This window comes from Condylura cristata, unplaced genomic scaffold (assembly GCF_000260355.1).
Source record: "Condylura cristata isolate star-nosed mole 26May11 unplaced genomic scaffold, ConCri1.0 scaffold00018, whole genome shotgun sequence".
Classification (NCBI taxonomy): domain Eukaryota; kingdom Metazoa; phylum Chordata; class Mammalia; order Eulipotyphla; family Talpidae; genus Condylura; species Condylura cristata.
Window position 1 is genome coordinate 23,910,426 of NW_004567119.1, and position 26,072 is coordinate 23,936,497.

Consider the following 26,072-nt stretch of genomic DNA (forward strand, 5'->3'; position numbering starts at 1 on the left):
GTTCAGACCTGTCACTGAATCAGCATCAGAGTACTGACTTACTTCCCAAGTGCCCTCTGCTTTGCCTTCTGCGACAGATGCTTTTTCTCCCTTTCTCTCTGGTTGCTGGATCTGTTCAGCAGTGATGCTTTTCTTTGTTGCTTACTCACTGCCTATCTGTTGGCACTCCTGCATTTTCAGGGGACACCCAGAAGTCCTTGTACCAACAGCTACTTTCCAGACCTCCATGAAAACACTTTTTCTCCCTTGGTATTTCAGATTGTCAACTCATGGCTCCCTCAGCTTCCTGAAACAGGCAGGGCTCAGGGGGCCTGGAGTGATGCACAGATATAGCCATCCCCGCAGGCGCCTTCCTCCCCAAGGGGAGGGAGTCTGTTGCAGTATGAAGCTGGGCTCTTCACCCAGAGCTCTTGACTCATGACTCCTCAGGGTCCTTAGAAAGCTGTACCAGCTGTAGCAACCAAATGCAAGACATTTATTTGACAAACATGATTTATACCTTGGATCTCCAGTTTTAAGCTGAAACTTAAGAATGTGTAAAGTACAAAATCTTTCACTTAGTATTACTGACTTCTCAATTATGCACAGACCCAACATAGTGCCCAAGGTCAAATGTTCACTTATATTTGTTTGACTAAAATGAAGGCAAGTGTTCAATGGTTCCCCATTGCCATTTGGACAAATTTAAGTCTTTGCATTGTTACCTGTATTGCTAGCTTAGTGAAAGCAGTCTAAGATGCCTGGGAATCCATGCCCAAGGGGTCTCCAAAACCTTCTCCAGATTGGCCAACTGCCAATAAGAGAACCCCTCACCACCCCCAAAAGCTAATGCTTCAAGGAAAGTTCCAGACCCCAAATGTTACAGTTTCTGCACACAGCTTGTGATCTTGCCTTTGTACTTTGATGACCTTTTATTACCAGTTGAATTGTGTTCTTGTATTATTGCAATGTGGAATTCCCCAAATGAAATCAGGCTGTAATGTGACTGGCTCGAATGGTCAGTGAAACCTGTCCACCCAGATGGAAGTTAGCACATGAAGAGCCTAACTGCATATTATATGATGTGCTCCTAAGACCCTAACTGATGATGTAATCTTGACCCAGTTTTCCAGCCTATCACTTTTCTCTTTGTTGTCTAGTCTCCACCATGCTAAAACATCTCAATGAACCAAACATACCAAGTTCTTGTCTACCCAGGCACTTAACGGTGCCATCTGTTCTACACGGACACTGTATTCCAGCGCCTCTCCTCCTCTCCAGACAGTACTTCTCCTGGCTTGCCCCACCAAAAGCAGAGCTCTCACATATAGACCCATGCTCTTGTCCTGACCCAGTTGTTATCATTTTGCATCTAGTTAAATATCACATTTTCAACACAATTACTCTAGGAAGAGAGAAGGCAGGAAGGAAATTAAAGAAAGCAAAGCAAGAAAGAACAAAGGGAAGGAAGTGGGGAGGATGACAGAGACATATTTTTACTCTCAAAACAAAAAATGGATCCAAATTTATGTAAAAGTTTTAATTTTGATTATAGTCTATTGGTTGATAAGTATATAGACACTCAAACTGCATGGTTTGAAAGCATTTCAGCTATCAGCAAGTAAGTATCTATTTCTTCATTGGTTAGTTGAGAATAAGAAGCTTCTAATTTCGTGGTGAGCATTCAGTGTGAAAACATAAGCCCTTACAACAGTACCTGGAACTGTAGTATATTCTCAAAATATCAACTCTTATTATTACTTATTTACCTGAGGAGCAAAAAGAAAACAAGGACGTCCATTCTTCAACCACAGTGCATAATACTCTTCCTGAGGGCCAGGGGAGGCCAGAAAGGCAAGCACACCTTCAGGCACCACTGCCCGAGAGCTGGCCTTGATGCCTGGGAAACAAGTGTGATCAGAAAATCAGTGCCAGGTTTGTGTTGATTCTGACAAACATACATTTACTTGCATTACTATTTGTGAGGATGTGAATGCAGTTGGGAAACTGGAGAGAGCAATGTACTGGACAGTCTCAACCCTGCTTTCAGTAGATCCTGTTAAGAGTGTCAAACTGAACTTGGAAACTCCAGCCTACACGCCCACTAATCAATACATAAGGAAAGATAAAGCCCATGCAAAACTCATCAACATAAAAATACATGCAGTTAATCCAAAATTGGGCACTTGGCATACCAAAGTGAAAATCTTACCAGTCATAAAAATCAATGGAGTCTTGACACTAGAGCAAGAAACCTAGAGGATCTGGTTTAAAGTACATTTGAAGTTTGAAGAATCAGCAGAGTGACAGAAATTAAATTATTTCTAATAGAAGCTAAAAGCTTGGGAAGACCTGCTCTGAAGCAGCTCAAAGAACAAATTCTCTAAAACATTATCCTATAGACAAATGGCCTTCAGTCCTGAGAAGGTTAGGGTCTCCTCTTGTCTTTTAAACATCTACCAGTACTGCCATAGTGCCCAATTTACTACTCCTGTTTACTACTCCGCCCCCCATACTCCTGTTTTACAGAAGTTTCAGGAAGCCATGGCCTTATAGATGCCTTCTCACTTTGTAGGTAGCTCACCTCACTTGTCCTGCATCCCAATCACTCAGTGCTCTCGAGCTTTTCCTATGTGTTGAGCATTTTATTTAGTGTGTTGAAACTTTCAAATGTTTCAAACAAGTTTAAGTTTGTGTCTGTTCTCAAGGAGCTCCAGGTGAGCTGGAAATACAAGCTGAATATATCGTAACAGACAAATGATGTGGTGAGAATCAAATAAGAGCTCAAGAGCACAATACTAAATTATTAAGGAATACCGTTTGTGGAGTAATTTGGCCAACCAGAATTACAAAAATTTGAAGGAGAGTGAATATTTTTCATGCTGGGCTTGTAGCCAAAGATAGTTTATGGCTGGGCAAACTGACCCTGTCTTTAGCAAGTCTACTTATGACCACAGGGACATGTCTGTCTTATTCCTCTTTCTACCACACATGTAACCAGGGTGTCTGTTTTTTTGTATATAACTTTTGACTCTTGGTGAGCATTATGTTTGAACTAAGGGGAAATTTTTAGCACAGGTTTGGAGGCAGAAGGCCTCCAAAAAAGCACAAGTCATTTTGTGAGCCTAGGGCCAGTAGTTTCTCAATAAGCATCTCCAAAACATTCACATGTGTGGTGTCGGCTTGACAATAAATACCACTATGGCAGGACATGACATCAAGTTACAGGTGAGGAAAACGACAAAGACAAAACGGTGGTGATGTGTGGGAAGTGAGAGAGAGGTATTTTCCAAATAATTTTTGATTCAAGACATCAAAGAATATGAGCCTTGGATTGTTTCCGGAGATTTGAAGGACTTTGTGAGGAACCACAAAGTCACAGCAGTTTAGAGAAGCAGGAGGCAAAGGAGGGGGTTCAGAGATGCATCTGGAGAAACTAGCATGACTACCTCTCAGCCTGTATGCCCTCAGCTAGAGGACTTGAGAAGTTTGTTTGGAGGACAAAGGGCAAAACACAACCTTCCTCTCCATCTATCACAAGAGTGAAATTTTTTAATACCAGTCAAGGTCAGCCTGGGATAGGGGCTGCCGGTTTGCCACACATTAAGTCCAATTTTTGCTCACCTTCTTATTCTTAGCCTCTGTATCTTCATAATCTAGGCTTTATGTTTTGGGCCCTTTTCAAAGTACTTATTCTCAATGGTAGGTCTTCGGCACACAGGCTCTGACTCTCTTACTCCTGCCTAAGATATCACATACTAAGATAGCACATATCAACTCCTCCTCATCTGACACCCAACAAGTCGCTTATCAATATTTACACTTACCTGAACCCCTGCTACTATCTTTATTGCTTTCTATTCAGTGGACTGAGAACGTTTAGCTTCCAGATTGGGTTTTTCTTTTTTTGAAATTTAATTTTTTTTTAAATTTTTTAATTAATTTGCTTTTTACATCATTGTTAATTTTGTGCATTTTGGTTAAAGGAAGGCAGTAAGGCCCTCCCTGGTGGCTCAGCGGGTTAAAGCACAGCACTGAGAATCTAAAGCCGCTTCCGCATGAGTTCAATTCCCGCCAGCCCCAGAGGTGACCACATGGCGTGACAGACCTCTCCTGACCCGCCTGCGCTCCCCTCAGCAGTGTACTTTGACCATCTGCCTGTTCTGTTGCCCACTCTGTCTCTGGTGAAGCCTCTCACCGCCCCTGAGCCTCTGGCCTGTACCCCAGTTCTGTATGCACAAATAAATAAAATCTTTAAAAAAAAAAAAAAAAAAGGAAGGCAGTAAAAGAGGATGCTTTAAGTGAAGATTAGGGCAACCAAACTTATTGTGAAATGTTTGGAGGATACAGATAATTTAGCCATAGAAGAAACAGCCAGAATATTACTGTTTTTTAGGAATAAGATAATGAAGTTTTTAGTTAAACATTGGCAAGTAACTAAATGCAGGGAAAGAATGGATCCTATATATTTCAGCAGAGACTCATTAAGACATGTTGATAGGAGGTGAAGCTGTGAGGCAAGTGGATCAATTCTTTACACCAATTACTGAGGGAACAGAGGCATTATTAACAGAAATAGAAATGTCAGGAAGGGAAGAAAATATAGGAGTTGGGATACAAGTTCACTTAGGGGCACACTGAATTTATATTAACCATGTAAAAATATCCATCATTTGGAAACAAGAAACTAAATCTCAGAAGAGAAGATGGGACTCAAAATACCAATTGGCCTTCACCTGCCGAGAACTCATATCTTTGGCAGACAGAAAGTAGAGAGAGAAAAATAACCTGTGGAGGTGTCTTATATTTAAGAAAAGCAAAGAATAGGGACAATAGCTAAGTTAAACAATCAAGATAATAGTGTTAATTGGAAGCCTGAAGAAGAGAGATTTTTAAGAAGGCAAAATTAGTTTACTGTATAAACGCTGTTGGTAAGTCCAGTATTGGAAGAAAAGGTCATAGTACTGGTCATTACTAGTTATTAGACAAAATATTTTTCAACTGAGTAGAATGGCCAGAGTCTAAGTGCTGGGATAAGGATTGAAGGGATGGATGAGTAGAACAGAGATATAGGCTGATAACTGACTAAAAAATTCTGAAGGAGAAAGAAATGCAAAAGAGATACAATAATTATTTGGGTAGCTCAGTCAAGTGAAAAAAGGAGGTAGGTATCTGCCAGCAAAACTGTGGGCATAGCCAAAGTCTGATCTACATTCTGTCCAGAGAACAATCAATCACATTTCTTCCAACTCTTCTCTTAGATTCCTTCTTTTGGGTTCACAGTATCTCTCTCCTGCAGATGTCATCCTGTTCTGTCACCATTTTAAAATTCTTTATGTAGTCAAAAATACTATGATTAAGACTACTGTTTTACATTAAACAGTTAAAGGTTATTTCATAGCAAAAGCTACAATTCAGCACATAAGGATAAGAAAATTCTAGCAATGTGGTGGAGGCATCTGTGTGGTAACAAGTAGAGCATAACATGGACTTGAGGAAAAGGATACGTTAAAAAATATCCAATCTGGGAATATAAGTACTTGTCCCCATTTAAAAAAAAATTTTGATAAAAGTTGAATAAGAGTAAGAAATATGGACTATTTAGACAAGTTACATTTGGGATGAATCAACTAATGTATGACCTTCCAGGAATATGCCAGTGCATGTATTTAATTTCCAAGTTTGTACTTAAACATCAAATAAACACACTCTTAGCCCAACTAAAACACAATACACATATCAAGGAAAATTTTAGTGAGAAGGAGAGATTTCATAAAATGTCAGGTATTTTGATGTTGTCAAATTTTCCCTAGATTTCTTTTTCAAATACTTTAATCTTGTCTCTTTACATTTCCAAGATAATGATTTTGCTTTGCCTATACTCTATGAAGAAATAAAAAATGCATTCTCATCATGTTCATGATAATTAGTTAATTATTGTTATAAACAGAGAAATCCTGTCTTTTGAGCCAAATGCATTGAATTACATAATCACTTATTTAAATGAACAAAAATCACAAAAAAATATGTATTTACATATAAACATAACAATTTCCTGATGAATACATAAAATATTTTAGGGAAAATATCATTGAAGTTTAAAATTATTCACACCCCTAGAAGATTATATTTTCCTACATGAGATTATGTATTTATAAATACCCAACCATTTACTAGAGACTCAGCCATGTGACTTGTATTGGACAAAGGAACAGAAGCAGACCTGTGGAAGCATTTGACAGCAGGAGCTTCTATGCTATTCTGTGATGGCACATGATGCTTGTTTTATGTCTTTGAATGTGCTTTTGTCCTAGGCCTAAGAATAAGCCATGTGGACCAGAGCTCCGATGTGGCAAAATTATGCTTACTTTCAAAATTGTCAGCAAGGGGACATGTGGGCCAAAACAGACAGAAAAATACACATATTTCTCAGTCACTAAAATTTAGATTTTGATCTTAAAAAGACTGAGGGAAAATATTCTGCCATTCAATTTTAGTTTCAAGTATTTGGGGAAATAATAAAGTACTCTCCATCTCAATATTTATTCATTCAAGAAATGTTTAGGGAATATACACTTTGCAGAGAGTCATTCTTCTATGCTCTTGGGGTATGTAGATATATAAAACAGACACACAACCATAGGCTAACATCTATAAAATCTGAAAATACTTATCAGGATGGAAATAACCAATATTTATATAACCATGTTCAGTAAATTAAAAAAAATCATTAAAATACTATAATTATAGGGTCATGGGAATGGCATAGTTTTTTAACAATATAGACAAAAGTATAATAGAAAAGGACAAATTTATCAATTAAACTTCATTAGAATTAAGAGCTTGTATAACAAAAGGTACACATAAGAGAATAAAAAGGCAACTTACCCTAGAAGATATCTGCAATAAATATTTATAGTAACAGATATATGCCCAAAGAGAGAGAGAGACAGAATCTCAACCCATTAAAAATATGAGAGCCAGTAGCCATTCAAAAGAGATGATGTTCAATTGCCAATAAATATATACTCATGATGCTCAGAATTATTAGTCATGAAGAAATTGCAAAAAAAATGCAACACCATTAAACATCCATTGACTGAAATGACTAAGCAAATAAAAAGTGAGGTCAAGCAGACAGGACAAGTGGTAGCTCACAAACTACTAGTGGAAGTATAAAGTGTCACTTTCAAAACTGTCTGGCAGTACAGGTTTCCCTGCTACAAGACCGGAAAGCATTCCTATGAAACTTTTCTTAAGCTGAAATGAGATAAAAGAAATTGAGCATTCCCAGACCTCCCATGTAATAAACCATGTGATACCAGATAATACATAAAAACCTAAAATAGTATGAGTATACACTAAAAGCAGGAAGATTATACGACACATACACAGTCTGCATAAAGTAGTTGCTGGGGAAGGGCCTTGGCCAGGACAAGAACTTGACCAGGTCGCGGATGCTGTCCAGGAGACCATGCCTCATGATGGCTGCTACAAAACCAACTCTGGGTACACTTTTCACCCTTTATTAATTTTAAGTACTCTTGGGTGTTGAAATGATACTTTTACAGTTTTTTCAATTGTCCACTACTCATATACTTTGTTAACTTTATTTATATTGTTTTTGCACATTGTGACCTTTCTGAATTCATCTTACTGGTGCCAGCACTTTAGTGGTGGAAATAATGACATAATCACCGTAACTATAAAGACCCTTTTCCTTGCCATTGCTTATTCCTCTCCCAGTGCCTTACTGTTTTATCACAGTTATCAGAATCAATATTTTTCATGTTCATTCCTTATATTTATACATAGAAAGGTATATTCTATTTGTAATTTATTTTGACATAGAGTATGAGACAGAGCTATATCACAAATTTTCTCCTAAATTTTCAAAAATATAATAATGGATTATAAAATGACTTTGCTATTTACTTCTGCATTTCCAACACCTCTAACAATGACTGGCACACAGCAGATGCTCAAAAATATTTGCAGAATGAATATTTAATCATTGCAAATAAAGCACATTCCCTTGAGTCAGTCTACTTTCTATTTGTTGCTCTAATACAGTTTTTGTAATAGAAAAATGACATTTTATTTCACACTATTTCTAATATATTTAGTTCAGCAGTTTTTTGCCAGTTTTAACTGAGCCCAAATTATTCACTTTCTATATTAATATTAAAACAATTCTAAGATTTCTCTTTGCCTTAAAATGATCCTGCACATTTTTAAGTTTATACAAAAAAAATTAACCTTAGGAATAAGATTATTTTGAGGGTTTTTTTTTTTTTTTGCTGAGTCATGGAAAATATTTTATATTTGTGCACTTTTTTTTTTTTTGGAAGATTTATCTATCTATGCATACAGAACTGAAGTACAGGCCAGAGGTGCTAGGGTGGTGAGAGGATTCACCAGAGACAGAGTGGGGAGCAGAACAGGCAGATCGAGGAAGTACACTGCTGAGGGGAGCAGCGGGCGCGTCAGGAGAGGTATGTCGCGCCATGGGGTCACCTCTGGGGCAGGTGGGGATCGAATTCTTGTTGAAATGGTTTTAGCTTCTCAGCGCTGTGCTTTAAGCCGCTGTGCCACCAGGAAGGGCCCTGGGCACCTATTTTTAACTAAACCTTTTAATTTAATTTAATTAATTTATTTTTTAAATATTTACTTATTTATTCATACAGAACTAGGGTACAGGCCAGAGATGTAGGGCTGGTGAGAGGCTTCACCGGAGACAGAGTGGGGAGCAGAATAGGCAGATCAACTAAAGACTGCTGAGAGGAGTAGCAGGCCGGTCAGGAGACATCTGCCGCACCACGTGGTCATCTCCAGCCACTAAAGTGGCTGCGGCTCACCTATAACACGTGGTCACCTCCAGCCACTAAAGTGGCTGCGGCTCACCTATAATGCTGGCTTTCACCCGCTATGCCACCATTAAACAGGCTTTGATATTCTTTCTTCTTTTAAGTACACTTACATTTTTTTTGGAAAAGAAACAATAGCTTTGACTACTCCTTTCCAGTAATCATGTTTTATTTACATCTTAGCACATTTAATATATTATCCAAAATTTTAAATAAAAGTACAGATGTTTAACATTTATTGCTATTCTATGGAAGCCAGACACAGCTAAACATCACTAGTGTGTAATTCAAGTATCTACACAACTCTAGACTAAAAAAGGGTGAAAGAGGAGTCTAAGAATATTTTTCCAGAACGACCATTTTAGGTTAAGTAGCAAACTTAAGAAATGAATTCCCAGTGGAGGGGACTAGCACTGCAAGCACTATTAACAAAAGCAATTGACAAGTCAAATGTTGTAAAATGAAACCGGTAGGTGGTTTCCTCTTATGGATTGCTTTTATCTTAATTGAAAATATTAGCTAGAGGCCTATACGGCATGAAGTTCTAGGTAAAAATGTACCTGCATATAAATATTTATAAGTCAGCCTATATATATGCCTATTCATTCATCCATCTCTGATTTACTCCATTAATTGTTCTTATATAATCATCATTTGTTTACATAATCATCAATGCAAAATCAGTATTTCACAAGCAAGTCAAGTACATTATCAGAAGGTATTTTTTTTTAATCAAAATACTTCCAAAATTCAGTAATTGTTATCTTCCTAAATATATAGACACACATCTATAACATAGATGGACAAGTCCCATATAATATACAAATATACTTTAAATTGTTTTTAGAAAACTTATTGTGTTGGATTCAAGTTTGATAATCTAAATTATAAACTGATGTCAATAATGACAACTGAATCATGAGTCATAATCTACACAAAAATAATTATAGAACGATAGAAAATTCAGCACATATTTTGATTTCCTGAAGTAAATATTTAATCATGATATCTTGTAAAACAGAAATTTAACAAGTGGTGCTAGCAAATAAGCTAAGCTTATTTAAGCTTAGGCTAAAGAAAAATGTTAGTTACAAAATAAAATAAATTTATATCACTATTTACTTTTCTTCATTTTATGAAATAGGAAAAATAAACTTTGGGGTATATAGTTACAAAGATTAGCAATTCTATTTTCATACACACACACACACACACACACATGTATATGCATACATTTACATCAATCAGATATATTTGCCTGTGTGTAAACTTCTTATTTATGAACTAGCTTTTTAACACACACATGTATATTTAACTGAAATCTATGTGTCACATATTCATACATAGTCCATAGAACCTTAATTTTTATTGATTTGTGTTGAATACAAGGCATTTTACAACTTTACTCTAAAATATACTAAGAATATTAAGTGTACTAAAATATGCTGTGTTTTATTTGACAAAATAAGCCTTATGGAAAAGCAATTAAATTCTAGTCACCTGCAGTATTGCTACAATTGGTGAGTGACTTTGACCTTGGAATTATTTCAGTATTTTTCATGTCAGTCCATTGGTTTAAAGTGTTCAATGGCCCCCAAGAACCATAAAAGGAAATTTTTTGGGCTCTATACCAATGAACAGAGCAGAATTAACAGTTATTTCTGATCCTTTTGGTACAATCATGGAATCCAGAAATGGAATAAAGTAAAAGCAATTCTTTCTTGTACTTTCAGTAACATACCTTTAGTTCAAATGAACTCTAAAAGTCTACTTCTAATTCTGACCCTATATTATGATGACAATGTTATACTCATGTCACATTCCTATACAAAAATAAACAAACAAACAAAACCCAAAAGTCTGTCTTTAGAGTAAAGGGACATCCACGATGAAGGTGTTAATACAAGTTCCAATATTGGGACAAATGAATAAACAAAAGTGGGGAAGCAAACAAAAGATGTCCCAAGAGCTTAAGGTCCTTCTGTAAGTGAGACCACTTGATCACACCTCAAATTCTGAGTGTACAGGATTAATTAGGTCACAGTGCCTCTCATACAAATGAAGAATGGAGAGCACGGTCATACGGTCATGTTTCTGAAGGTTCATAGAAACTAATTTAGCATAGCCATCAAAATACCTAGACCAGCACCTGCGCCCAGCCATCTCTACTTTTTCCACTTCATTTTGCTTTTCAGAAGTTGGGCAAGGCTGTCTCAAATCCCATGAGTATTTGGTCATATTCTATTGACTGGGAAATCAAGGTTAGAGATGAAGTGTTTCACCATAGCATTTGTGTGGACATGACAATGAAAAATCACATTTTACTACAAGGGACCAATCTCCTCCAGGCTAAGGATTATCTAGGCTATAAATGTGATCAGAAGCATATTTATTATTTCCAAAATGTGTTCTGAAAATATGAGGATTCCAATGAAGGCATGTTGAATGAGTGCCATTATCCTTCCAGCAGCTCATGTCATTATTATCATTCTTGCCACCAAGCAAATCCTTATATGTAACAGTACATTTTCTTTGTTTCAAAATCTTGATGAGAATTGAGAAAAATAGATATGCATGATAACAATGTACTTATTTGGCTTTGGGTTATTAATTCATTCCTAAGACTTTACCAACATATTAAAATATTGCATAAATTTAATTCACTAAAAATTAGTTAAATGTTTAAAAAATCAATCAGAAAAATGTTTGCCTGTATGCAAACTTCTTATTTATGAACTAACTTTTTAATCAGTTATTATAATTGCTTCTCTTAATCAAGACACTTAAAATATACTAATGACTTTCAGAGAAAGAATCAGAACGGGAAAAGATCAGGATGCAAAACAGAATTGAGAGCCTCTACAGGCGCTTCACTTCAAGCTCAGGAAATGCTCAGGAAATACATCTACCCTGGTAGCATTGAGAGAGTTGGGGCAGCCTTTTTTTTTTTTCTTCCCAAAGGTCTTACACTATTTTGCTAAGACATTTCTCTGATGCAACTGCCCAAGAAAGGGAACTCTATGTTTGGTTTAGTGGCTAAAAATAGATATTGGAGACAGGCTACCTGAGTTCAATTACCAGCTCTAGAATTTATATGGCAAATCATTTAACATTTCTGTATCAAATTTCCTAATGTACTAGTGAAAATGATGAAAGTTTCTTTGCTCACATGGTTGTTGTGAAGACAAAATATGTGAAACATATTTAGAAACATTTGGCTCTAATAATTATAGCAGTAGTATTAGTAACAGAAACAGCAGTAAAGTTCATTAATTTTGCTTGCTTTCAGAGGTATAACAGAGCTTTATTTTCACTGACAACAAAACATAAAGCTCGAAAGTAGATAGACCTTGAATAGTTGCACAACTCCAAGAAGGGAGAATATCCACAACCTGAGCAACCTTCATGAAGACATCCAGCCCAGCATCCTCACCTGCAGAACCTTCTTAGAGTCACAGCTCTCACACAAGCACACAGCCTTTCTTGTATATACAGTTGCGGAGCTTTGTGTAAAATGACAATAGGTTCTTATTTTATTTAAGAAATGTAGAGTGAGGACCCTCCCTGGTGGCACAGTGGGTTAGAGACAGAACTAAGAAGCTAAAGTCACTTCAGCATGAGTTCAATTCTCACCCCGGAGGTGACCCACATGGCACGGCAGACCTTTCCTGACCTGCCCGCTGCTCTCCTCAGCAGTGTACTTTGCTGATCTGCCTGTTCTGCTCCCCACTCTGTCTCTGGTGAATCCCCTCACCATCCCTACACCTCTGGCCTGTACCACAGTTCTGTATGCATAAATAAATAAATCTTATATAAAAAAAGAAATTAAAAAGTTTAAAAAAATGTAAAATATCTCTTAATACCATCACATTATTGGGAGGTAGTAAAATAGAAAAGATGTGACAACTGACTTCCAAGGGCTCAGAATTTAGAGATGCCTCTTTGTTTTCCTCCCTTGCCCATTATCCAGACCAGAAACCATTTCTGAACCCCAAATTCTGCTGAGACATCCCTTTGCTCACGAGGGCACCATCCTTTTGGAATGAGCTCCCATCATCCTTTTAGCCCTTGCACAGATCTCAACACGCTGCCTGGATTAAATCTACAGACAGAAAGCAAGTTTCTCTATACATATTGAAGTCTTGACTTACTGTTCAATTCCAGAGAAAACAAAAATGTCTCATTTCTTCAGTTTTCTGGACCAGTGGTTAGAAACGCTGCTAATGGTGGCATGAGAATTGGAGGCACAAGTCAGCATTGGTTTTTAGAAAAAGGACTGGTTATATTCTAGAAAGACTGGTTGTTTCATTACTGCACAGAAATAAAGGAAAGACTGAGATTTTGTGTGGCGAATAGATTTTGTTCCATTTCATTTATTGGTATGGTCTTATAAGAACTATTCAAAGAAAGCTTATTTATAAAAAGAAGCTCTCCAAAACTCCATCACTAAATAGTCCAGTAATCACTAAGTAGCCATTTATTCAATTTGGTAATGGTCTGATTAAATAGTTTTCTAGTACACTAAAAACCATAGAGATGAAATGAGACATTTGAGTCAAATGATTTTTACCCAGTGGTGCATTTTCTCTCTGTTTCTATGTCCTCCCTTTTAAAAAATAAGTCAAAAGCTGCTATATTTCAGTAGCATTCAGTTGTTTCAGATTTGTAAGCATCAGATGGTTTGCCTGATGATGCAGAGATTGTATACAAAGATCAGTTTTCTTTCAATTATGTTCCTTTAACTTTCTACTACATCTTAATTTTACATATGTGAATTTGAGTGGAAGAATATATATGTACATTAAATGAAAATGTATATATCTAGAAAATGTGTATATCTACAGAAATTACACAAAACATCTAGTTAAAGAAAATTGCATCGGGGTGCCTCTTTATTGCATGTACAGTGATTCTATTCCTTACAGACAATCTTCTGAAAGTGTTAGTAAATGCACTTGCCCCGGTTTTGTTCAAGCTCGTAAGAGCGCCATCTGTTGGTAGCAAGTAATGCTGATTTGTTTTGGTTTCTAATGAAGTGTATTCCTGTATCCAGCCATCCTTAGGCTTACAGGGACGTCTTCCTTATAGAATGATTATTTCCAAGTTTAAGTTTCAGATGAATGGTTAACTATGTCTCCTCATTGCCTAGTCAAAAATCAAGTACTGGGTAATATAGGCATTTGATTTTTTAATTGAAAAAACAATTAGAAACGTGTTTTTAAAGATTTATTTATTTATGCATACAGAACTGGGGTACAGGCCAGAGGTGCAGCGGTGGTGAGAGGATTCATCAGACACTGAGTGGGAGGCAGGACAGGCAGATGGACAAAGTTCACTGCTGAGGGAAGCAGCAGGTGAGGCAGGAGAGGTCTGCTATGCCATGTGGGTCACCTCTGGGGCCGGGGATCGAACTCACACTGAAGCGGCTGCAGCTAGCTTGCAGTGCCGGGTGGGTCCTAACCCACTGTGCCACCAGAGAGGACCAAAAAATTTTTTTTTCTAAAGTAGATTTGTTGCATGAAAGCTGATATACACATTTTTCTTAAGCCTTTCCATAATTGCTTGACTTGAAAGTATAAGTTTTGTTTCAGATGTTAAAATGACTCAACATTTGACTCCAAGATTGGGACATATGCCATTTAAAGTTTAAGACAGCACATAAAATAGATTATATTAAGTAGGAAAGTTGACTTCAGTAACTGTATGAGAAGACCCACCAAAATTTTCAAAGTATTAAGTCCCCAAACATTACTGAATATTTCATTATATAACATGGAATACAATAGCCCTCCCTGGTGACTCAACGGGTTAGGACACAGCACGGCAGGCGAGCTGCAGCCACTTTAGTGCGATTTCGACCCCCAGCCCTGGAAGTGATCCACATGGCACAGCAGACCTCTCCTGTCTCACCCATCAGCTGCTCCCCTCAGATTGTACTTCTCAATCTGCCTGTTCTGCTCTCCACTCTGTCTCTGGTAAATCTCTCACCACTCCTGCACCTCTGGCCTGTACCCCATATTTTTTTTCATAAGTAAATAAAATCTTAAAAAGATATATGTAATACAGAAGTAGTTTTGCTGAGGTATGTGGATTTAAAATAGCAGTCTGATAAAGTATATAAATATTTGCTTAAGATGGCTATACAGTATAAAGGGGGCACAATATACAGCTTTTCTATAATTAGGGTTAGATTGTTTAATTATGTCACAGCCAAAAATGCACATCAGTTTCAAGCAAATGTATAATGTTTTAGCCAGATATTGGTATTATGTAAAGATTTTTCAATGTAAGACTAATAATAATGTGTTACAGTTGCTGAAAAGATCGACTAGGTTAAATTGTAAGGTTGAATGAACTTACCTTTCCTAATGATACATTTATGAATAAGTGAGTTAACAGAAAAGTATGCAATATTTTATGCCTTAAAATTTCAAGCTAAGTGAAAACAGAAATCACCTTGATTTAAATTTTGCTGAGATCTCCCTCTACTTTAAAACAACTAATTTGATACCTGTTTTTATTTTATTTTTTGCCACCCTATTATACTCACCACTGGTAAAACAAACAGGACATTTTAGCTTTAATCTTCTTACTACATAACCCAAATAACTTCAGTCATGTTTGCATTAATGCTGCATTAATCATGTTGTTGCGTATTAATGAGTTTTCAGGCTATGCTAATTACTGTCATAGATTCTGCAGCAGCCCATTAAATATACAAATTACAGAATTAAAGAGCCAGAGCTCTTCATGATTAATCTCTAAATGGAGAAAAACTAATGATGTCTGTACAAAGTTTCTCTCTACTTTTGGCTGAGTGAGTCCAATGAACAATCAATTAGACTACTTGAGCAACAGGAAACTCACGTACTATACAAGTTTATGTAGGTGCTGTAGGACAAGTTTATGTAGGTGCTGTAAGACAACATGGACGCTGTTCTCCCTTTTGTAAAAATTCTGCAACCATTACCTACCTATTGTCCCACATGCTGGTAATAATGTTCAAATATTGATGATAATTTTGGAAAGGGGCAACCCATATTGAATCAATTTCCAATGAGGATCTAAAATAACAAAAGAACTTCATGAAAAGTTATTTTCATCTAAGTGAAATTGTTAAAAGAAAATGTTATAGTACCCTGGGGCATAAGTTTGCTCACATAGCCTTTCTATTATTGAGCCCCCAGACTAATAGGAATTCAGCCAATCACCAGTGAGAAAAGACCCTCCACCTGCAGAAGATCCCTGTCTCTAAGCAATGTTTGCAGAACCAGTGAAACCTGATGGACTCACAGATGCAGATGGCAGAAGACCTAGAAATAGCCTAGGTCTCATTAACCTGCTAAAGCCCATGCTCCTGGGTGGAGACTCAAGATGCTAATGAGCCATGTGACTTATGAGGAGGGAGCCTTAGGAAGAGGCACTTGGCTCATGCGCATGCCTGGGATAGTGTGGCCTAAAACAGGTTCCCAGCTACCCCACCCAGATAATCAGCCCCATAAGCCAGCAATCCATCGCTCTCAAGTCCAGGGCATGGCTCAGGATACATCCCTTGCTTGAAACCTCAAAATGTGGGGGGTTAGTTGGTAAGAACCAAACAAACAACCTCAGGATCTGTAACAACTGACTACAAACACAAAATTCCTTAAAAAAATACTGTAGGGTTAGCATAAGAATACAGCCATATCCTTTATTAACCTACAGGAAATCTATGTGTTTTGATGTGGTACAGTTGTCTGGCACAGTGTATCAAATCTGAACTGTGGGAAGAATTTGAGGTAGATATTTTCACACACTGTTAGTACAGAGCTGGGTCTGAGTACCCAGATGCTGCAAATTCAGTGAAGACGTGTGCTTCTTAATTGTATGGGCAACCCGGGGCAGTAAGCTGGCCCTCCACTCAAGTCAAGAGAGGGGACTGGCTGAAGAAAGACAGGGGGAATGAGTGCACTCGGAAAGAGGGATGTGGACAGACAAGCACAGCCTGGGCCATATGGATGGTGAAGGTCAGAGAAGCAAGCAGTCTGCTTCTCTGTGCGAGGTGGGTGCAAGTTGGAAATTGGAGTCTGAAGGTGAACACAAGGTAGGTGTTACCAGGTGCAGCCTGGAGGCAGTCACATAACTCTTTATGTTCAAGGGTTCTGCACAGCTCCCCAGAACATATGGGGAGTCAGTTGCTAGCACCCAGAAAGACTGAAAATGGTGAGTGTGGGTTTGGGGAAGAGGCATGGACACCATCAAGATCAAATTCTTTAGCAGAGCCCTAAGGCATGAGTCCAGGTGAATTCAGCTCTGGCCCCAGAGAATCGGTCTGATTAGCCTCCAGGTAAAGGTTAAGTGGCTGGTCCTGAGAAGAGGGAGTCATGAGGTATAGGAATCAAAGAATTTGTCAGCCTTTGTTCCACATCTAAATTATGGAAAATTGCTTTCTATCAAGGTCAAATTGCTAATTCTTCTTGGATGTGTAAAGGCTAGGCATTTAGTTTTATTTGCTATACTGAAATAATTGACACTGACATGAAGAAGGCAAAAGGAGCTTCTCAGACACATACACTGAACTGAGTAACTTACAAATGTCAACTTCAACTTTTATTTACTACTCTTGTTTCATTTTCCCCCAACATACAGACAAGACAGTTGAGACCCAGAGAAATCATCTAGCACTAAAGGAGCACTTAGCAAAGAACTACTTAAAAAGTCTGTCTTCTCCTAGCTCAACCCCTTGTTTTTATTGAGCACAGTGGCTCAGCTGTTTGCTGAAAGGACTACTGAGTGACAGAAACAGAGCAAGTAAAGGAAGGTCTCTGTTATAAGCCTTAACTCACGTAAAGCGGAGCAAAACAATTGAAGGGGCATTACCGTGCATTTACTGATCAGGCTCATTACCAATAGATGCCCTTTCTCCATTACATGTGTTCAGAGCCTTTCCCTTAGCATTTTCCAGAACTACTGTAATTGTTATGCCTGAGGAGGTATGCAGTTTAAACCCTAGAAATAAGCAGTTGTGTATTTGTTGACGTTTCTTTTAATGTTTTTGTTTTTAAAGATGTTTTTCTCCCATACTTCCCTGCCCCTGTTACATGGGAAGTCTGAAGTAGGATGAGTTACCAGGCGTCCCCAATCATTCATGTTGGACTTGTTGCTATAGTTCTAAGCAAATCACACATGAAAGTCATGCATGGTATTATCAAGTCACATATCCAAATGCAAATGTATTGGAAAAAGACCAATCTTCAAATCCGGGATCTTTTCTAAGACACACACACACACACACACACACACACACTTATGCATGGGAAGAAAAGACTGGAGCTTGGGTAGTCAAGCTAAATGTAAGTTAAACACCCAAGAAATATATTTGTCCTGCTCTAGGGGCATGACTGGTACAGAATCAAAATTGGTCATATATTCTTTTGTTACAGAGAGCACTACAGTGACCCCTGAGCCCTAGATTCATCTCCTACATTAATGACTCCAGGGCTATAAACCAGGCTTGACTACATTCTATAAAGACCTTCTCACTGGTCTAGATTTCCTTACCCACACAGAGGTGAGACATCAATCAGCGGGGTTCTGCATCTCTTTGAGACTGAATTGCTGATGTTCTGGCTGGTAATTTAAATAGAAACCTTTTGTCCCTTTAGCAGCAATTGTATGAACACAATGTTACCCAGGCAGAGAGTAATTAAATTGATAGAGGAAAGAAACATGACTTGAACTGGATAAAATACAAATACATCAAAATTAAAGTCAGCGTAATGAGCTGAAACACTGCAAATTTAGACAACACCACATTAGCCAAAGCATAGAAACCCCTCTTAGGCGGTATCAAAGCCGACAGGAAACACAATAACTTGGAAATCCCGCAGCCAGTGTATTGATTGGGTACTGCATACACTAAAGTGCAGAAGAATTTCCAAAAAAAGAAAGAAAGAAAAAACTTAACAGAGAACAGATGGGGAAAATACAATAGGTGAAATGAGAAATACAGCAAAAAGGAGAAGGGGGGAACCCCTCCAGATAGAAATACAATAAGACAAAGCAAAAGCTCAGGAAAATTAAAAAAAAAAATTAAAAAAAAAAAACAATTCAAGTGAGAAACTCAGCAAGAAATGCAAGTCAGGGCAGAAATATAAGATCAAGATAAGAACATATTCAACCTAACTCCAAGTTTGAAGTCAGAACAACAAACTCAGCAACAAATCTGCCAAATGCTAATGATTCAAACAAGGAGGCAATAATTGAAAGTAAGAAATATACCACATGGCACCGGGGAATGTGCGCCCCGCCACCTCCCCTCATTATTGGCGACACGGTGACCTTCTCCTGAAGCGCGCACCACCCCTCGGTTTAATTAAGGTTACCCGCGTAGAAAGGGTTTTTCTCGTCCCCACCGAGGGACTGTAACTAGCGACACCTCATTTAACTGGCATCATTCTGGAATAACCATTCCGTGTGCTGAGGTCTATTGTCAGCAGAAATTCAGTCTTTGAAAAATAAAACTTAAACACATAAAACAAATTTCATAAAACATATCACGCATCTTTGCTATCTAGGCTGTGACAAATATGCTTTAATCTGTGATTTGATATGCTCACTGATGGCCAACCATTTTATATTGTCTTGGATAAGAATACATTTCCCAGGTCTTTAGCTTTAATATCAAAATAACTCCAGACATGTAAGAATAAAATCGGGTATTTATGTTTTTGGACATTGCTGTCGCTTCCGTTGATTATCATGGTATCATTTTTTTTTTTATGTAAACCAGATCAACCAAATCAAACCAAGAAAAAACAAACTGCATAGATTCTGTTAACCAAGTGGGTCATTATGCCATCTTGCTCACAGACAATTTGGGGGCCCTTGCTCCTGTCAGCAAAGCTGATAAATTTCTGACTTAAAATTTCACTGTTTTTTGTTTGGTTATATTTCTATCTGGTGGTAACCACCCCCACCTCTTCTTGTTTTTAGCTCTCTTCTCCATACCCTATCTTTGGTGCTATAAGCTTCCAATCTGCCATGTTCTAGAAAGAAAATGTTAGCATTTTCTCTGAAGTAAGAAGGAACAGGGTATGCACATAAAGTAAGGGAAACTGAAGAGCAAGATGAATGAGGAGCATGAATCTGAGGGTACAATTGCTTGGCTGTGACTTAATAGCTACTTCAATTGTGCAATGGCCTTTTTTCTCAATACCACATTTTTCATTTTGTAATTCATTTATTGTATTACATTGTTTTCATTTTTGTACAATATTTGATTTTCCCCTTCAGGTGTCATTCAACAGTTCTCCCACTACCACAGCACCCATGATCCATCACCATAGTTCCTTGTGCTCTTCCCTCCCGTTTTTGACTCCTCCACCCACCCCTCCCCTGATGTGCCTCAGATCAAAGGTTTTTTTCTTTTTCTGAGCCTTTAGTCTTTGTTGGGTTTCTCTATATTCCACATATAAGTGAAACCATCTGAAAATGCTTCCCCCTCCTCTCATCAAGCTTATTCACTTAGCATAATCCCTTCCAGCTCTATCCATGCTGCTGCAAATAAATGAGTTTGTCCTTTTTTGCCTCAGAGTTTTCTACCATACTCTAAATGGTTTAAGTTGCAGTAAAAGTCATCTCTGGGATAAATGTATGGTTAACCTAATGATTACTTTTAGTAAGGGTTCCACCTCTTCAATCCTGTAGCCACTGAGAAATCAAATCCCTAGACAAAGCAATGTGATGAAAAAATGACTGAGATGAAAGTTCTATTACCAGAGACACCAGCTCTGATGTAAAGAAATCATCCCACACTTCTCAGCCCCATTTCCCAACTATGGGGAGAGGTAGGGCTGCTGGAACTCTGCAAGAGGGCTGGATTTAATCAGCTGTTTGGCAGCTAGTAGGTATCATTTGAGAATGCCTCAGTTTCTCATCTATCCAGGACAACTGAACTGATTTAAAAGCAAATGATATTTTGAGTTGATTTCTGGAAACTGGAAATTTACCTTTAAAATCTATTTCAACGCCCTTCCCCTTTCCAAATGGAAAGTGCAATGTAAAAATAAACAACATAGATTTAATTTTTAGAAAAGCAACTGTGATAGTCCTCCTGACAGTGAACAGACCCAGCTAGAGTGTCTGCATATGGGTGAAGCAGTTGTATCATGTCTTCTTCCCCTTGTGAATGGTGGTTGAGCCCATGCTATGTGTCCACTTTATCCTATGCACTTGCATTTAGTCACTAATCCCCATAATAACTATTTCATCCCCATTTAACATACAAGAAAATCAAGGTCAAGAGAGGTATCTATTTGCAATACAAGTTATTGTTTTTAATAAGCTCCTACACAAAAGGCAGCTCTCTATTTCTTTAAAGAAAATGATGAAATGATGCCAGGTAACATTAATAATACGTTTGCTCCATGATTATCTTTATCAAATTTGATTAGCATTTCTACTGAGAGTCAAACTCACTCCAGGTTGCATTCCATTTGTCTCATCTGTAGAGACAGTTACCATTTAAGGAATATTGTTTCAGTTGCAGTGCTCCAAATGCCTATAGGAAACTTAATTGATGTTGATTTTCTCACAGGGGTGAGTTCTGAATGTGTAATGAATGTCTGAGGAAGACTACACTATAAGTTCACAGCTCTTACCAGGTGAAAGCTTGCAGATATGCTGCCGAGAAGAGTGATGTGATATGACCATTTTAGCTGTGAGGTGTCTCACCAGAGAGGAAACTGCATTAAGAAATGTTGAAATACTTGGGTTTTTTTTTTTTTTAAAGATTTATTTATGCATACAGAACCGGAGTACAGGCCAGTGGTGCAGGGGCAGTTAGAGGACTCACCAGAGGCAGAGTGGGGAGCACAATAGGCGGAATGACGAAGCACACTGCTGAGGGGAGCAGTGGATCACCTCAGGGGCAGGCGGGGATCAAACTCATGCTGAAGTGGCTTTAGCTTCTTAGTGCTGTGCTTTAACCCGCTGCACCACCAGGGAGGGCCAATACTTGGGTCTTTTAACTGTCTAAATGCTTACAACCAACATCCTTTGGACAAACTCTGAAGCTAACAGCATTGTACAAATGATATGCATCAAAGTGAAGGATGAGTGTGTGCAGAAGGGGAGAGAGATGTAGACTCTGGTTGAGTTATTCTTAATGCATTAAAATTAAAATTCTTCTTTCCTAACATTGGCCAGATGATTTTCACACTCTATTTATTGGATGACCTAGAAGCAGAAAACATTATTTCCTTTCAAGGAGGACAACAAAAAAGAGTAGTCTCCTTGCACTGGTTAGACTGCATTTCCTGTGAGTGAGTTTGAAAGGAAAGGTCACGCAATATTGAATCATCTACACGTATCCATTGAGATCTGTTATTGGATCCACTTCATCTGTCATGGCCAGCCTTGGCAATGCTTTCTCTTCTTTATCTGATTTGTTTCATGAGAAAGTGCTCAGGCCGATGTAAACCACCTCTATTGTTGGCATTTATACAGAGACCTTGCTAATATCCATCTGTGCTGCATGCCACTGATGAAATAACAGAGGTGATTCTGGAAAATTACCCAAATGATGTATCATTTCACAATCGAAAACTAAAATACACTCAAACCAAGAAATCAGTGAACCTAAAAATCAGTGAGTGAAGAGAAAGTGTTGAAGAATCGAAATGAAATGCCATTGCAGCAAAGCTGTCAATTACCCTCTGTTCTCTTTATTATTTTTTGCTTATATTTATAGGATGAGCTGGTTACTTTCCTTGGAACCATTATAGAGGATTAGCATGGCAGAAGAACAATTGGAAAATGACTGCCAACTAGATTTGCTATCTTTATTCTAAGAAAAAGATGCTGATTCAGAAGTCAGTGTATTTTTAAACTTTCTGAAGTTGTCAACCTAGAAGATGCAACTCAGGATGAATAACCTCAGGGACTCTGAAACTTTTGAGAAGCTCACTGTAACCTAAAAATGATGTGGGATGCATAATGTTGACATCTCTGGGGCCAAGAATCTGAATAGCACTCTGAACAGAAACTGATGAATTGACTAGCATGTGAAGAAGGTTGGCAGATTTTATTAGGATGGAGACCCTGCATTAAAAGATTTTTTTTTCCAATTTTATTCTTCACTTGTTTTGATGAGACAATATTATATAGTTAAAGAATTGATTGAATAGCTAGCTATGTCCAGTACTGCATTAGGTCCTGTTTCATCTGATTTATTGAATCCTAAAAAATAATTGTGATTTAGATGTTGCTTTCCCTGCTTTAAAAGCAAAGACATTGAAGCTTAATTCTAAAGCTATAAATGATACATTTGAATCTATCTTCTTTTGACTTAAGTTGAAGGACTTCTTTTTTGTACTGTAAAGAATGCCTTAAAAAATTAATGCATAGGGCTATTTTGAAATTACATTTCGAAAAGGACAATGCTTTTTATTTTTTTTAAATCATTCTGCTAGGCAAACACTAACTAGGTCCCATTTGAAACCAAACAGATAAAAACCCCTCATTGCATTGTTCAAAACTAACTTTCCTAGGATCTTTCCTACTGTTTTTGCACAAAATGGTCACATGGCTAGCAAAGGACCTGCACCTTATCAAAACTGATTTGTTTGCTATTTTTCAAAAGTACCTTTATTCCTCATCTTGATGTCTAGACACATAATGACTTTCTCCCTATTATACCTTACTCTGTCCATTTGCATCTTACAAACTACCTCCTCTTTAGTGCTCATCTTGTTTTGACCTTATTTTTGAAGCCCCTTTTGATCAATCTTAATTGGCTATCATTTATTGATAATGAGAATAACCTCATGCTTGTTTTTTTTTTGTGCCAGATATTCTTGTATATACACTATTTTTTGTTATCACAGCTTATCAGACAGACCAGCTGATGGTCATTATCATCCACGATTGGAGCTGATGAAAAGGAGAGTTCTCAGAGGGTTACAAGAGCTGAGAGATCTAGTAAGCAGTTAGAGAAAGGATTTGAACCTGTGAGTCCATGGCAAGAATTTGGAGCAGACTCTCCAAATCCAGGTGTATGACTACTGCCCATTTCTTTGAAATTGATATGATACAACATATTAATTTTATTCTTTCTCATAAATTTTGAGAGAAGGGGCAGTATCTTATTTTTCTTTCCAGACTATTGACCTGGGACAATGACCTTTTAAAAAAAAGAAATATTTTTTTTACTCTCATACTGAGGATATTTTGCTTTTCTTACAAAAATTATCCACTTGTCTTTTTCATGTTGCAAACTACTTTTTGTCAGAGGAAAAAGGACAGAAATACCTTATTTTTTTGTGTCTTACAATAAGTTGTCTTTATAGCACTGGGTGTATAAAGCTTTTTTTTTTTTTTTTTTTTTTTTTGGCCAAATTGGGTTTCCTTGGGAGATGAGGGTCACCATCTGCAAAGTCAGCTTTAAGTCAAGTATCACTGATGTAACACTCATTTCCAATCTTGCTTTGTTTGTCCTTCACCCTCTTACTCTGTCAGTGTCCCCCACTTGTTTAAAAGCTAACTGGATTCACTGTACTGCTAGAGTTAAAATTTAAGATAGCCACTACTTAGTAAACTTCTGTTTTGGCTGAAGAAAGTGAGGGTAACATAATTCCCTGTATGTAGTTAGGGTCAATAGTCTTGCTACCGCTTACACTGTCCTGTGTATTCCTCCACTAGCCCTGAACATTCCTGATGCCATTCCTCTTGGAAATGCCCTGGGGATGCATGGCTTTTCGAACCAAGCCTTTCTCTCCCTTCAGTGAAAACTTGCTCTCAACTGCTTATAATCTGGGAAGAGTAGAAAGTCTAATCCATGTTAAAATGTTAAAGACTGATAAAAGCTTAATGTGTTTTCTCTCCCAGTGGGGTAACAATTCCATTTTATTAGAAAAACCTATCTTCGTCTTCAAATTCCTAAAATATTGGATATGTGGAATCCTGCTAAGTATGGTGTGAAAACAAGACCAATAGTGGGCTGGGGTGGGCAGAGAAAAAAAATTCCAAGTTTAATTAAGTTTATGAAGTACTCATTCTTTGAAACTCACATTGTGTATGTACTTTCATATAAAATGATCTGAAGGATCATACAATATCAACAAAAATAACAGCAAAAACCACACTAATTCAACAACATGATTTCTAAATTTATTTGAACACAGTAAATATATTTTTAACTGACACCATTGTTCTAGGGAAGGGCAGTTTGGGACAGACCAAATATTTAATACATTCAATGGCTTGTGTCAAGAGAATCAGCTTGCAAATTATACCTGACCCAACATTCTCAAGGCCTGTATCAAGTCTGAACTTAGCAAATTTAACCAGTGATGGGGTTTGTGGCAAGACTCGAAAGCAGAGGATCGGTATTGAACATATGTGTCAAGGCTTGGAGTTTAAGGTCATATCTCCTTCATTATGATGGTTGACTGCTCAAAACTTGTAAGGGGTAAAAAGGAGTAAGAGGCCAAGAGAGAAGGAAGCATTGGGCTGTGGCATGGAGGTAGAAAGTAATACTGAATATGAGTCATTTTCCTGTGGCTCAGATATGGAACTCTCAGGTAGAATTTATTCCTATTTAATGCTTCAGAAACCCATCATGCCATTAACTTCAAAGGGAATTAAATTAGCACATAGACCTATTTATTTCACATCTTTGAGAAAATAAAAGTCTGCTTCTTCTAGGGCTTTATGTTGATTTTCATATTATTGCTTAAAATATGAATGATTACCATGTATATATCTGACTAATTCTGAATGATGATAATCAGGAAATCTCTTTTCTTTTTTTAGTAAACTCACTGATAGCTTAATTCTTTTTTCTTATTCCTTTCACAGAATTGTGAATTTATGGAACACTGAATATTATGATTGATTACAATATTTGTATTATAATAAATCAGATGATTGGCTCTATCATGTTGCTTATAGGCTGTCTGCTCTGAACTGTGTTCTCTCGTCGGTGAACACTCATTCTGAGCTATTTTGACTCAGATATTTTGAGAGCTAGAAGTAATTGAAAACAAAAACTGTTTTCTTGTACTTCTAAAAACAACTCTTTTGGGTCTCAGATTAGAATACTTAAAATCTAAAGTGATTTATTTCTAAGCCAAAGCAAGGAATGTAGAACATAAAAGTTTTAAATACGTCTCCTTAATTCTTTTATCCTGTTTAAAAGATTAAGGGAAATTACACATATAGTTTGGTGTAAGATTGATTTCAAAA

The 26,072-nt window shown here is 37.4% G+C and overlaps 1 protein-coding gene across 1 annotated transcript in view; it reads right to left on the reverse strand.

The window, feature by feature from the left end:
* USH2A (Usher syndrome 2A (autosomal recessive, mild)) overlaps window positions 1–26,072 on the reverse strand; it is a 589,735-nt gene that overhangs the window by 365,716 nt on the left and 197,947 nt on the right. Inside the window, 1 exon segment of the mRNA XM_004685238.1 lies at window positions 1,749–1,879. Coding sequence (XP_004685295.1) covers window positions 1,749–1,879 — 131 coding nt within the window.